Genomic DNA, 13,688 nt, shown 5'->3' with positions numbered 1-13,688 from the left:
GACCATCATGATGCTGTAAACAGGACCTGGATTCATCAAAAGAAATGACGTTTTGCCATTCGTGCACCCAGGTTCGTCGTTGAGTACACCATCGCAGGCGCTCCTGTCTGTGATGCAGCGTCAAGGGTAGCCGCAACCATGGCCTCCGAGCTGATAGTTCATGCTGCTGCAAACGTCGTCGAACTGTTCGTGCAGATGGTTGTTGTCTATCAAACTTCCCCATCTGTTGACTAAGGGATCGAGACGTGGCTGCACGATCCGTTACAGCCATGCGGATAAGATGCCTGTCATCTCGACTGCTAGTGATACGAGGACGTTGGGATCCAGCACGGCATTCCGTATTACCCTCCTCAACCCACCGATTCCATATTCTGCTAACAGTCATTGGATGTCGACCAACGGGAGCAGCAATGTCGCGATACGATAAACCGCAATCGCGATAGGCTACAATCCGACCTTTATCCAAATCGGAAACGTGATGGTACGCATTTCTCCTCCTTACACGAGGCATCACAACAACGTTTCACCAGGCAATGCTGGTCAAATCCTATTTGTGTATGAGAAATCGGTTGGAAACTTTACTCATGTCAGCATTTTGTAGGTGTCGCCACCGGCGCCAACCTTGTGTGAATGCCTTGAAAAGCTAATCATTTACATATCACAGCATCTTCTTCCTGTCGGTAAAATTTCGCATCTGTAGCACGTCATCTTCGTGGTGTAGCAATTTTAATGGCCGGTAGTGTAATTTCCAAGAACATTGAGACGTTCGTCATACCGCTTTATACGCTTCAAAAAACCTTCCAGGAAAAACTTAGGGCGTTCCATACGGAAGAAGCGTTGAACGGCTTGTTTGACGTCAGCATTGCTGCCAAAGCACCTTCCGCCGAGAGTCTTCTTCAAAGCAGGAAACAGATGGAAGTCACTTGTTGCGAGATCCGGACTGTAAGGCGGGTGGTGTAGGCGCTCCCAACCAAGAGTTGCAATATCGTTCTGCGTTGCGTCGCCGTGTGTGGTGTCGCATTGTCATCCAACAGCAGAACGCCAGATCTGAGAAGGCCAGGCCGCTTTTTCCGAATCACCTCTTTCAATTTCGGCAGAGTGGCACAGTACCGCGCAGCATTGATGGTTGCATCCTCCAGAAAGTCCAGCAGCAAAACTCCTTTGGCGTCCCAGAATACGGTGAGTAGCACTTTCCTTGCAGACGGAGTGCTTTTGAAATCCTTTCGGACAGGTGATGACGGATGTTTCCACTCGATGGATGCAACCTTCGATTCGGGCGTGTAATGGTGGACCTACGTTTTATCCACCGTCGCAATCCGAAACAGAAGGTCATTGCCAGATTCATGGTACCGCACGAGCTGTTTCCGGCTGAACGCCATGCGTTGTTCCACGTGTGTCGGGGTCAGTTGGCGGAGCCCCCATCGTGATCACAGCTTCTTGTATCGAAGAATGTTGTGGATGATCTTGTGAGCTTGTTCATGTCCGCTTCCAAGTTCTGCCGCTACTCCATCGATGGTGATATGCCGGTTCGCTTTAATCATGTTATCCACCTTCTTGACATTTGCATCTGTAGTGGCCGTGCGCATCCTTCCAGGTCTCGGTATGTCCTGTGCTTGCTGACGTCCATCACTGAATTGGTGGCACCATCTCCGCACCATTTGGATCGACATCACACCTGACCCATACACCTCAACAAGGTGGTTATCAATTTCTGTGCCTGATACTCCATGTGCCCTTTCATAATGGATTACAGCTCTCACTTCCGCCTTTGAGCATGACTCCAAAACGCACCTTTTCTCCACAGCTCCGGGAAAAGACCGAGCGGCTGGCCTCCGCTTTGCGCAGCCACTGCGACAGTGCCATCTGCTTGATCGCGGCAGACCTCTACCCAGTGGTGTATCGGTGTCTTGCACGTGCGCGTTCACCTGCCGTGTCGTCTTTCGCCCATATCACACAACTCTGCCCACAGTCGACAGGGGAAACTTATCTTCCGACTCCCCCTCGTATGTAAACACGTATATACATGTCGTGTACAGTGCATTCCTCAGCACCTTGGGAAGCATTTCTCACTACGACAGTCCATGCCATACTGATTAGTTTTTCGTGTTGTGTGGGATGCTGCTGCAGAAACTTGGTCCACTTGCTGATGTCACTGGAGAGACATTTTGAACCTAAAGCCGGCCGGGGTGGCCATGCGGTTCTAGGCGCTACAGTCTGGAACCGCGTGACCGCTACGGTCGCAGGTTCGAATTCTGCCTCGGGCATGGATATGTGTGGTGTCGTTGGATTAGAGAGGTTTAAGTGGTTCTAAGTCCTAGGGGACTGATGACCTCAGAAGTGAAGTCCCATAGCGCTCAGAGCCATTTTTTTTTAACCTAAAGAGCTGCTGCTTCTTTCTTGCGAGCCACCGACCGCTTACACTGTGGAAGGATTTACCTCTTTGGATCATTTTGGGAGCAGAGAGCCCATCTCTGCAGTGAACGAGTCAATGATAAATGGCGCTTCAGCACACAGCAGGGGCAACATTGCCTCGCTGCAAAATAAAGATGTCGATATGTTAAAAGCAATAGTGATTTTCATAGTGTAACTGGTTTCGGCCGAAATATTATTTTACGTTTTAGTGTTTTTCATTGCTGTGTCATCTCAGACTATGGCCAGTGTGATGAGTGCCGCCGGCCGGTGTGGCCGTGCGGTTCTAGGCGCCACGGTCTGGAACCGCGAGACCGCTACGGTCGCAGGTTCGAATTCTGCCTCGGGCATGGATGTGTGTGATGTCCTTAGATTAGTTAGGTTTAAGTAGTTGTAAGTTCTAGGGGACTGATGACCTCGGAAGTGAAGTCCCATAGCGCTCAGAGCCATTTTTTTTTAACCTAAAGAGCTGCTGCTTCTTTCTTGCGAGCCACCGACCGCTTACACTGTGGAAGGATTTACCTCTTTGGATCATTTTGGGAGCAGAGAGCCCATCTCTGCAGTGAACGAGTCAATGATAAATGGCGCTTCAGCACACAGCAGGGGCAACATTGCCTCGCTGCAAAATAAAGATGTCGATATGTTAAAAGCAATAGTGATTTTCATAGTGTAACTGGTTTCGGCCGAAATATTATTTTGCGTTTTAGTGTTTTTCATTGCTGTGTCATCTCAGACTATGGCCAGTGTGATGAGTGCCGCCGGCCGGTGTGGCCGTGCGGTTCTAGGCGCTACGGTCTGGAACCGCGAGACCGCTACGGTCGCAGGTTCGAATCCTGCCTCGGGCATGGATGTGTGTGATGTCCTTAGATTAGTTAGGTTTAAGTAGTTGTAAGTTCTAGGGGACTGATGACCTCGGAAGTTAAGTCCCATACTGCTCAGCGCCATTTGAACCACTTTTTGACGAGTGCCACGCGAAAAACACGTGAAGTGTCAAGGAGAAATAAAAGCATCCAGGCCTGCGAATTGATGTTTTTGGTGAGGTAGTACGGTGAGAAATAAGAGGAAAGAGACGAGGAGCCCTTATTTCCTGTTGTAACGACAGGGAAAGGACAGTACAGTACAGATTGCGACGAGACTTACTACCAAGCCGAAGACACCAGGAAAAACGGAGGTTAAGTATAGGACCGTAACGATTTCCAGAAGGATGCAATTCATTTGTATAGCCACTGTAAGAGAAAGGAACATCTGTCAATTTCTAAACAGCTCGTGGCGCTACAAAGAGAGAGGATCTTTTCAAAGGCACAGAGGGAGCAGTAATAATACGAATAATGCAGGGGGTAACGATTTTCCATCAGATGCTGCTAGCGATGTGAGTGGGTGTTCTCAATTATCATCTACTTCTACATCGACATACGTGCTTCACAAGCCAACATACTGCAATGCAGTCAGGAAGCTTAAAGGAGACGCTGTCGTCGATAGATCATCCATCGTATTGTCACTATTTTTGTCACATTATGACTGTTAACAAGTTGCTAGAGTCTTCTGTCACTTGTATGTTGTTTATAACGAAATATTTAACAATGAAAACAAACAGTGTGAATAAGCTACAATATTGCCAGAACATTTGGCAATTATGTTGAGAAATCGTAACAAATAACTGTAATATATTTTAGCATATTAGATACAGAATATTTTGTTGCAGTTTTTCAAGTTTATGTGTCGGAACTAGCCACTATGAATAATTTTACGTGTCATGTCCATTATAATTATCTGGGCTGTTATGCCGTGGTCGGTTGATGAATTCTGTGTCAATTCCCAACGTTTCGTCCCCGTCTGCGGAGGACATCTTCAAGGGGGTCTGTAGCTTGATGGAAGGTCCAACACACACACTGGCTCGCTACTGACTGCCGCTTAATTCCGTGTCCGAGCGCTCCCGCGCCGAGGCCTGACGTCACGTGTTTTGAAAACGTCAGTACCGTCGATCGCCGTTGCCGTCACCCAGTAGTGGACGGGTGGTACACATCTTCTTCAACACCGGCATCCATATACCGTTTAATTTCACGCCCTCCTCCTTTCGATTGAAATTATTAGGCTGTTTGGCGATTTCGATTGCCTCCCTGTAGAGCCTTTCGTAATATCCGCTTGTGGCCGCTAGTACTTGCGTCTCCTCTAAACGAATATGGTGGTTCCCTGGCTGGAAAGCATGCTCCGCAACGGCTGATCGTTCCGTTTCTCCTCTTCTACAATTGCCCTTGTCTTCTTCCAAACGTTTTGAAACAGTTCTTTTAGTGGTACCCACATAAACATCTCCACAGCTGCATGGGATCCTATACACTCCAGCTTTTTCCAATGGTTTGCGAGCGTCCTTGACAGGCTTAAGGTATTCCTGTATCTTCCTGGTGGGCTTGTAAATTACGGGAATATTCCGCTTCGTCAAGATCCTCCCTATTCTTTCCATTACATTTTTAACGTTGGGAATTGACACAGAATTCATCAACCGACCATGGGATAACAGCCCGGATAATTATAATGGACTTGACATTTCCGGCCGTGAAAGTCTACATTTTAATTTTACGTCACAACCCGCGTATTGTCACATATTTTGTTTTTACCACTAGAGGACGTGAGGCGTAGAGACAGTGGAGCCAGACTCTACGTTCGGCAACGTTGCAGCTGGGCGCATTAACTGTCAGGACCAACCATCTGTTTCACGCAAGAGGCGAGACTAGATGCCGGCCTCCCACTATGTATCAACTTTACTGTCGCAGACGGTGGGGGGAGGGGGGGGGGGGGAGATGATGGGCGTCGCGAGTGTGAATGGATGTGATGGGTGGGTGGTGGGGGGAAGGGGCTACCCGGGAGAGGCAAGGAGGCTGGGGGGGGGGGGGGGCGGGGCGGTATGTATTTTCGTTGCATCGCAGCTGCGTGCCGGCTCCCAGGCGCGCAGCAGCAAACATACACTACTGGCCATTAAAATTGCTACACCAAGAACAAATGCAGATGATAGACGGGTATTCATTGGACAAATATATTATACTAGAACTGACATGTGATTACATTTTCACGCAATTTGGGTGCATAGATCCTGAAAAATCAATACCCAGAACAACCACCTCTGGCCGTAATAACGGCCTTGATACGCCTGGGCATTGAGTCAAAAAGAGCTTCGATGGCGTGTACAGGTACAGCTGCCCATGCAGCTTCAACACGATACCACAGTTCATCAAGAGTAGTGACTGGCGTATTGCGACGAGCCAGTTGCTCGGCCACCAATGACCAGACGTTTTCAGTTCGTGAGAGATCTGGAGAATGTGCTGGCCAGGGCAACAGTCGAACATCTTCTGTCTCCAGAAAGGCCCGTACAATACCTGCTGAAATGTAAGGTTTCGCAGGGATCGAATGAAGGGTAGAGGCGCGACCATCATGATGCTGTAAACAGAACCTAGATTCATCCGAAAAAATGACGTTTTGCTATTCGTGCACCCCGGTTCGTCGTTGAGTACACCATCGCAGGAGCTCCTGTCTGTGATGCAGCGTCAAGGGTAACCGCAGCCACGGTCTCCGAGCTGATAGTCCATGCTGCGGCAAACGTCGTCGAACTGTTCGTGCGGGTGGTTGTTGTCTTGAAAACGTCCCCATCTGCTGACTCAGGGATCGAGACGTGGCTGCACGATCCGTTACAACCATGCGGATAAGATGCCTGTCATCTCGACTGCCGGTGATATGAGGCCGTTGGGATCCAGCACGGCGTTTTCATATTACTCTCCTGAATACACCGTTTCCATGTTCTGCTAACAGTCATTGAATCTCGACCAACGCGAGCAGCAATGTCGCGATACGATAAACCGCAATCGCGATAGGCTACAATCCGACATTTATCAAAGGCGGAAACGTGATGGTACCCATTTCTCCTCCTTACACGAGGTATCACAACAACGTTTCACCAGGCAACGCCGGTCACCTGCTTGTGCGTGAGAAATCGGAGGGAAACTATCCTCATGTGAGCGCGTTGTAGGTGTCGCCACCGGCGCCAACCTTGTGTGAATGCTCTGAAAAGCTAATCATTTGCATATCACAGCATCTTCTTCCTATCGCTTAAATCTCACGTCTGTAGCACGTCATCTTCGTGGTGTAGCAATTTTAATGGCCAGTGGTGTAGCTGGGCGACCCGGCCAGCGCGAACGTGCATGGTCTCCAGATTCTCGCGCAAATATTTGTCAACTAGTCTCACGTATGACTTCGTTGGGCAGCTCAGGAAGTGTAGTTAAGTCTGTTTTACACGAGCGACTTCCTGGTCAAAATCGACGTCTCGGGTGCGCCGTGTGAAGGATCCGCATACCGCGCCGATACGGTGTCTGCAATGTCAACGATCAGTGGACTGTGGCCATCGAGAAATGCAAGCGTGGGCGCACGTGTGTGCGACGTCAGCAACGTACTGTTCGTGGCCAACGACAAATACTTTTTCAAAGTCGTCTGGTCAAAACTTTGACAGCGTAGTAGGGTAGCTTTGGCGAAGATATCTCATAAAAGTTAGAGCCAGGACCATTGTTTACATGTCACTTTGCTTGCTTTAGTGCATGGAAACTATAAAAAACTAAAACGAAGTCTGTTTGCTGCGTGCCTACCAATACAGTGATCATTGCAAAGTTTGAACAATACGAAAATCTTCATGACACAAACCATGCTGACGACAAAGACCGCAATAAGCGGTGGGTATCTTACAAAGAAATAACCGCAGCCGTCAGGTGCATTCGAAGTTGCTGCATTGTGGATGTTACGGTAACATACACTGAAGAGCCAAAGAAACTGGTTCCCTGCCTAATACCATGTAGGACCCCCGCTAGCACGCAGAAGTGCCGCAAAATGGCGTGGAATGGATTCGACTAATGTCTGAAGAAGCGCTGGAGGGAATTGTCAGAAGTAGCGCTGGAGGGAGTTAACAACATGAATCCTGCAGGGCTGTCCATAAAGCCGTAAGAGTACGAGAGGGTGGATATTTCTTCTGAACATCACGTTGCATCTCAGATATGCTCAATAGTGTCATGTGTGGAGAATATGGTGGCCAGCGGAAGTGTTTAAATTCAGAAGAGTGTTCCTGGAGTCACTCTGTAGCAATTCTGGACGTGTGGGGTGTCGCATTGTCCTGCTGCAGTTGCCCAAGTCCGTCGAGATGCACAATGGACATGAATGGATGCAGATGTTCAGATAGGCTGTTTATGAACGTGTCACCTGTCAGAGTCGTATCTAGACGTATCAGGGGTCCCATATCACTCCAACTGCACACGCCTCACACCATTACAGAGCCTACACCAGCTTGAACAGTCCCTTGCTGACATGCAGGGTCCATGGATTCACGAGGTTGTTTCCATACCTGCACGGGTTCATCCGCTCCATAAAATCTGAAACGAGACTCGTCCGACATTTTTTCAGTCATCAACAGTCCAATGTCGGTGTTGACGGGCCCAGGCGAGGTAAAAAGCTCTGTGTCGTGCAGTCATTAAGCCCATATCGATGATGTTTCGTTGAATGGTTCGCACGCTGACACTTGTTGATGACCCAGCATTGAAATCTGCAGCAATCTGCAGAAGGGTTGCAATTCTGTCACGTTGGACGATTTTCTTCAATCGTCGTTGGTTCCGTCCTTACAGGTTTTTTTCCGGCCGCAGCGATGTCGAAGATATGATATTTTTCTGGATTCCTGATGTTCACGGTATACTCGTCAAGTGGTCGTACAGGAAAACCCACACTTCATCGCTATCTCGGGGATGCTGTGTCCCATCGTTCGTGCGCCGACTATAACACCATGTTCAAACTCACATTCACTTAAATATTGACAATCTGCCACTGTAGCAGCAGTAACCGATCTAACAACTGCGCTAGACACTTGTTGCCTCATACAGGGTGTTACAAAAAGGTAGGGCCAAACTTTCAGGAAACATTCCTCACACACAAATAAAGAAAAGATGTTATGTGTACATGTGTCCGGAAACGCTTAAATTCTGCGTTAGAGCTCATTTTAGTTTTGTCAGTATGTACTGTACTTCCTCGATTCTGATGATCAAATTGTAAATTTTCGCAATCAACATGTGTGGGCTGACGAGAATCCGCATGCAATTGTGCAATCACGTCATCAACACAGATTTTCTGTGAACGTTTGTGCAGGCATTGTTGGTGATGTCTTGATTGGGCCCCATGTTCTTCCACCTACGCTCAATGAAGCACGTTATCATGATTTCATACGGGATACTCTACCTGAGCTGCTAGAACATGTGCCTTTACAAGTACGACACAACATGTGGTTCATGCACGATGGAGCTCCTGCACATTTCAGTCGAAGTGTTCGTACGCTTCTCAACAACAGATTCGGTAACCGATGGATTGGTAGAGGCGGACCAATTCCATGGCTTCACGCGCTCCTGACCTCAACCCTCTTGACTTTCATTTATGGGGGCATTTGAAAGCTCTTGTCAACGCAAACCCGGTACCAAATGTAGAGACTCTTCGTGCTCGTATTGTGGACAGCTGTGATACAATACGCCATTCTCCAGGGCTGCATCAGCGCATCAGGGATTCCATGCGACGGAGGGTGGATGCATGTATCCTCGCTAACGGAGGACATTTTGAACATTTCCTGTAACAAAGTGTTTGAAGTCACGCTGGTACGTTCTGTTGCTGTGTGTTTCCATTCCATGATTAATGTGATTTGAAGAGAAGTAATAAAATGAGCTCTAACATGGAAAGTAAGCGTTTCCGGACACATGTCCACATAACAATTTTCTTTCTTTGTGTGTGAGGAATCTTTCCTGAAAGTTTGGCCGTACCTTTTTGTAACACCCTGTATAGGCGTCGCCGACCGCAGTGCCGTATTCTGCCTGTTTACATATCTCTGTATTTGAATATGTTCCTTAGGCGCTTCTGTGTAAAAAGAAAGGACGTGAAAGGAGACAGAGCGGTGAAAAGCTAAATGTATTAAAACTGTACATAAATGAAATAAATGTATTTATTTGTACTCTTAATAACCTAACCTTCATAAATTCCTCATTATGTGATTTATGTAGTGGTTCACGTATTTCTGGAATAATACGTAAAATGGTACACTGTGAGATTCAGTACTATATTGCAAGCTGGAGTAGCTTTCGCCTGTTGCTAAAAATCTTAATGTAGCCACAAGACGACTTTAGCAGAAACATCTTTCATGTTTTAAACGGTAGAACATTGCTCCAGTTACGTCTTTTTCACTATTTGCACGACGCTTTGCGAGAACTTTGTCTCACGACATTTGTGTGTGTGTTGTGTTACGATTTTTTGGAGGAAGTTGTGACACTGCCTAATGGAGAAACGAAACACTATTTCTAAAATAATGTTTCGTTTCTCCACTAGGCAGTGCCAGAAGTTCCTCAAAAAAATCGTAACACAACACACACACACACACATATGTCATACAAACAAATGTGAATCCAGCTGACAATGGAGGTTTAAACCTTTGAAACGCGTCGTGGAGACAAATAAACAGTGACTGGTAACAGTTAACTTGTTGTTTCGTTTAATGTCAATAACAGTCACGGTAAAGCCTAACCTAAAATGTTCATATTTAAAGGCCATCTTGTCTCACAACCTTTTTTTTTAAAAAAAAAACTATTTTGGATCTGTTTACTTACAATTCCGTTTTATGTGTGCTACAGGTTAATACTATCTAAAGGCGGTTCGGCGGTGGACTCTGCCGTGACCACCATGTTGTGCCAGGCTGTGGTCCACCCACACATTACCGGCCTGGGGGGTGGCTTTGTAATGCTCATATACACCGCAAAAACCAAAAAGGTCGAGACTCTCAACGCACTGCCAGCAGTTCCAAGTGGATTTTATAACTCCAGTTTACAACTTGGGAGACGCAGTAAAAGAGGTGAGCTGATTTTTTTAACGAACTTCACAGTAGCTTAAGTTCTAACAATTAATACACATTTACAAGCTCGTAAGGTCTGCCAAAACATTGACATAACACCTATCATTTGCAAAAATCCTTCTTTCTACGTAGTCATGTGCAGTTTGACATGTATTTAGAAAAGTTTCTTATTTTTTATGTAAAACCAAACAAAACCAGAGAGAAATCATGAATCTATGGGTCAGAAGAGGTCTAGGCTTAGATGATTCTGACCACTTTTTAAGAGAAATCATAGCAAATTTCAAAATAAAAGACCAAACCCAAAAAAGTCCATAGAACTGACACAAAATTTCTGTCAGACAAAAGGAACGAATACTTTAAACAGCTTCACTCAAAGAAGATGGGAAATAGGAATGAAATCAGAGAAGCAATGATAGAGACGGTGAAAGAACTAGAACAACCTTGAAGGAGAAGGAAACATGGGTAGTGGAATAAGACAGGTGGGAAGCGATAGAGCATAAGCTAACTGCTGGGAGAAAATGGAGCTGTTGCCAAAAGGAAAGAGACTGGAACACATTCACTGAAATCAGAAAACAGACATCAAAAATTATTCCAACGGAGAAACGGTAATATTAGAAAAAATTATTAGTGTAAATACACTCCTGGAAATGGAAAAAAGAACACATTGACACCGGTGTGTCAGACCCACCATACTTGCTCCGGACACTGCGAGAGGGCTGTACAAGCAATGATCACACGCACGGCACAGCGGACACACCAGGAACCGCGGTGTTGGCCGTCGAATGGCGCTAGCTGCGCAGCATTTGTGCACCGCCGCCGTCAGTGTCAGCCAGTTTGCCGTGGCATACGGAGCTCCATCGCAGTCTTTAACACTGGTAGCATGCCACGACAGCGTGGACGTGAACCGTATGTGCAGTTGACGGACTTTGAGCGAGGGCGTGTAGTGGGCATGCGGGAGGCCGGGTGGACGTACCGCCGAATTGCTCAACACGTGGGGCGTGAGGTCTCCACAGTACATCGATGTTGTCGCCAGTGGTCGGCGGAAGGTGCACGTGCCCGTCGACCTGGGACCGGACCGCAGCGACGCACGGATGCACGCCAAGACCGTAGGATCCTACGCAGTGCCGTAGGGGACCGCACCGCCACTTCCCAGCAAATTAGGGACACTGTTGCTCCTGGGGTATCGGCGAGGACCATTCGCAACCGTCTCCATGAAGCTGGGCTACGGTCCCGCACACCGTTAGGCCGTCTTCCGCTCACGCCCCAACATCGTGCAGCCCGCCTCCAGTGGTGTCGCGACAGGCGTGAATGGAGGGACGAATGAGAGTCGCTTCTGCCTTGGTGCCAATGATGGTCGTATGCGTGTTTGGCGCCGTGCAGGTGAGCGCCACAATCAGGACTGCATACGACCGAGGCACACAGGGCCAACACCCGGCATCATGGTGTGGGGAGCGATCTCCTACACTGGCCGTACACCACTGGTGATCGTCGAGGGGACACTGAATAGTGCACGGTACATCCAAACCGTCATCGAACCCATCGTTCTACCATTCCTAGACCGGCAAGGGAACTTGCTGTTCCAACAGGACAATGCACGTCCGCATGTATCCCGTGCCACCCAACGTGCTCTAGAAGGTGTAAGTCAACTACCCTGGCGAGCAAGATCTCCGGATCTGTCCCCCATTGAGCATGTTTGGGACTGGATGAAGCGTCGTCTCACGCGGTCTGCACGTCCAGCACGAACGCTGGTCCAACTGAGGCGCCAGGTGGAAATGGCATGGCAAGCCGTTCCACAGGACTACATCCAGCATCTCTACGATCGTCTCCATGGGAGAATAGCAGCCTGCATTGCTGCGAAAGGTGGATATACACTGTACTAGTGCCGACATTTTGCATGCTCTGTTGCCTGTGTCTATGTGCCTGTGGATCCGTCAGTGTGATCATGAGATGTATCTGACCCCAGGAATGTGTCAATAAAGTTTCCCCTTCCTGGGACAATGAATTCACGGTGTTCTTATTTCAATTTCCAGGAGTGTAGATACAAATTTCAGACAGAACAACACTAGGGATTTCTAAAAACTTTTTAAAGATGAAATAGGAGGTTACAAGCCCATGAACCTACACTTCAAAAATTCAACAGGCAAACTGATTACCAACAATGCAGGTAATTGTGAGTTACTAGCTAAATACTTCAAACATCTTCTAAACTGCGAGAAACCAACATAACGACTAATTTTCAGACAACCTCGAAAAGAAAACATACCTTCAGAACCTCTGTCATAGCATCAAATTGAACAACACATTGGCCACTGACAAACAACAGAACGCCAGGTGAAGACGGGACATAAGCTGAGATGTGGAATCTGGGAGTGAAGCGGGAAGCTGAAACCATTGATGACGTTATTAAAGATTGCTGAAAAAAGAATACGGGACGCCTGGAAACAAGCCATAATCGATCCGCTAGATAAGGAAGGTGACAGAATAGACACCAGCAATTACCGAGACATATATCCAAAGCTCTGCTGAATAAGAAGGTCAAACAGAACACACAACTGGCGAGTACCAAGAGGGGCTTAGAAATATCGTGTCCAGAGCAAGTTTTAACTTCAAAACTGTCCTCAGGATCAGAACCTCTACACTGTCGTTACATTCATTGATTTCAAAAAAGCCTACGATTCTGTAGATAGACAGACAATATTCCTAACACTGGAAGAAACAGCTGTCGACAAAACCACAAGACAACTAGTTGAACGGCCACTCAAAGACACAACTTGAAAAGCTAAATTTCGAGGGGAAGTTTCTGAAACCTTCGGAATTAGCATAGGTGTTCGGCAGGGCGATGTGCTCTCACTAATTCTCTTCAGTCTGGTCTTAGATAAAGTCGTGAGAGACTGGGATAAAGAGCTACGGAGAAAAACAGCGAAGGAATCCATCCAGGACAAGGAAGAGGAAGATTTGAGGTGAAATGGCTCGCTTTTGCTGGCTATATTGCAGTAATTTCTTAGGATAAAACAGATGCAAAGATAACGATAGAAACACTTCACGAAATTGCAGCTAAAACCGGATTACTAATATCTTATATAAGAAAACAGAATACACTGAACACAGACACAACAGAGAAAAATGTTTACAAATCCAAAACGGAAACATCAAAAGAGTCGATAAAATAAAGTATCTGGGAGAATGGGTACAATTAAATGGATTAGATAACACCACAGGTAAGGGAAGATCGAAGAAAATGGAATTAGCATACAAATCACCCAAAACCAATATAATAAAAGATCAGTTTCATTCCAGGAAAAAATTAAACACTGCACAATAGAAATTAAACCGGAAGCACTTTACTGGTCTAAATACCTGACCGTGAATAAAAGAGGTG

The 13,688-nt window shown here is 47.0% G+C and overlaps 1 protein-coding gene across 1 annotated transcript in view; it reads left to right on the top strand.

Annotated features, from left to right (window-relative positions):
• LOC124778903 (glutathione hydrolase 1 proenzyme-like) overlaps positions 1–13,688 on the top strand; it is a 125,067-nt gene that overhangs the window by 42,632 nt on the left and 68,747 nt on the right. The window contains exon 3 of the mRNA XM_047253674.1: positions 10,092–10,309. Coding sequence (XP_047109630.1) covers positions 10,092–10,309 — 218 coding nt within the window. The remainder of the gene's footprint in view (positions 1–10,091; positions 10,310–13,688) is intronic.

The sequence above is a fragment of the Schistocerca piceifrons genome, chromosome 1 (assembly GCF_021461385.2).
Source record: "Schistocerca piceifrons isolate TAMUIC-IGC-003096 chromosome 1, iqSchPice1.1, whole genome shotgun sequence".
NCBI lineage: Eukaryota > Metazoa > Arthropoda > Insecta > Orthoptera > Acrididae > Schistocerca > Schistocerca piceifrons.
This window is presented reverse-complemented; position numbering and strand designations above follow the sequence as displayed.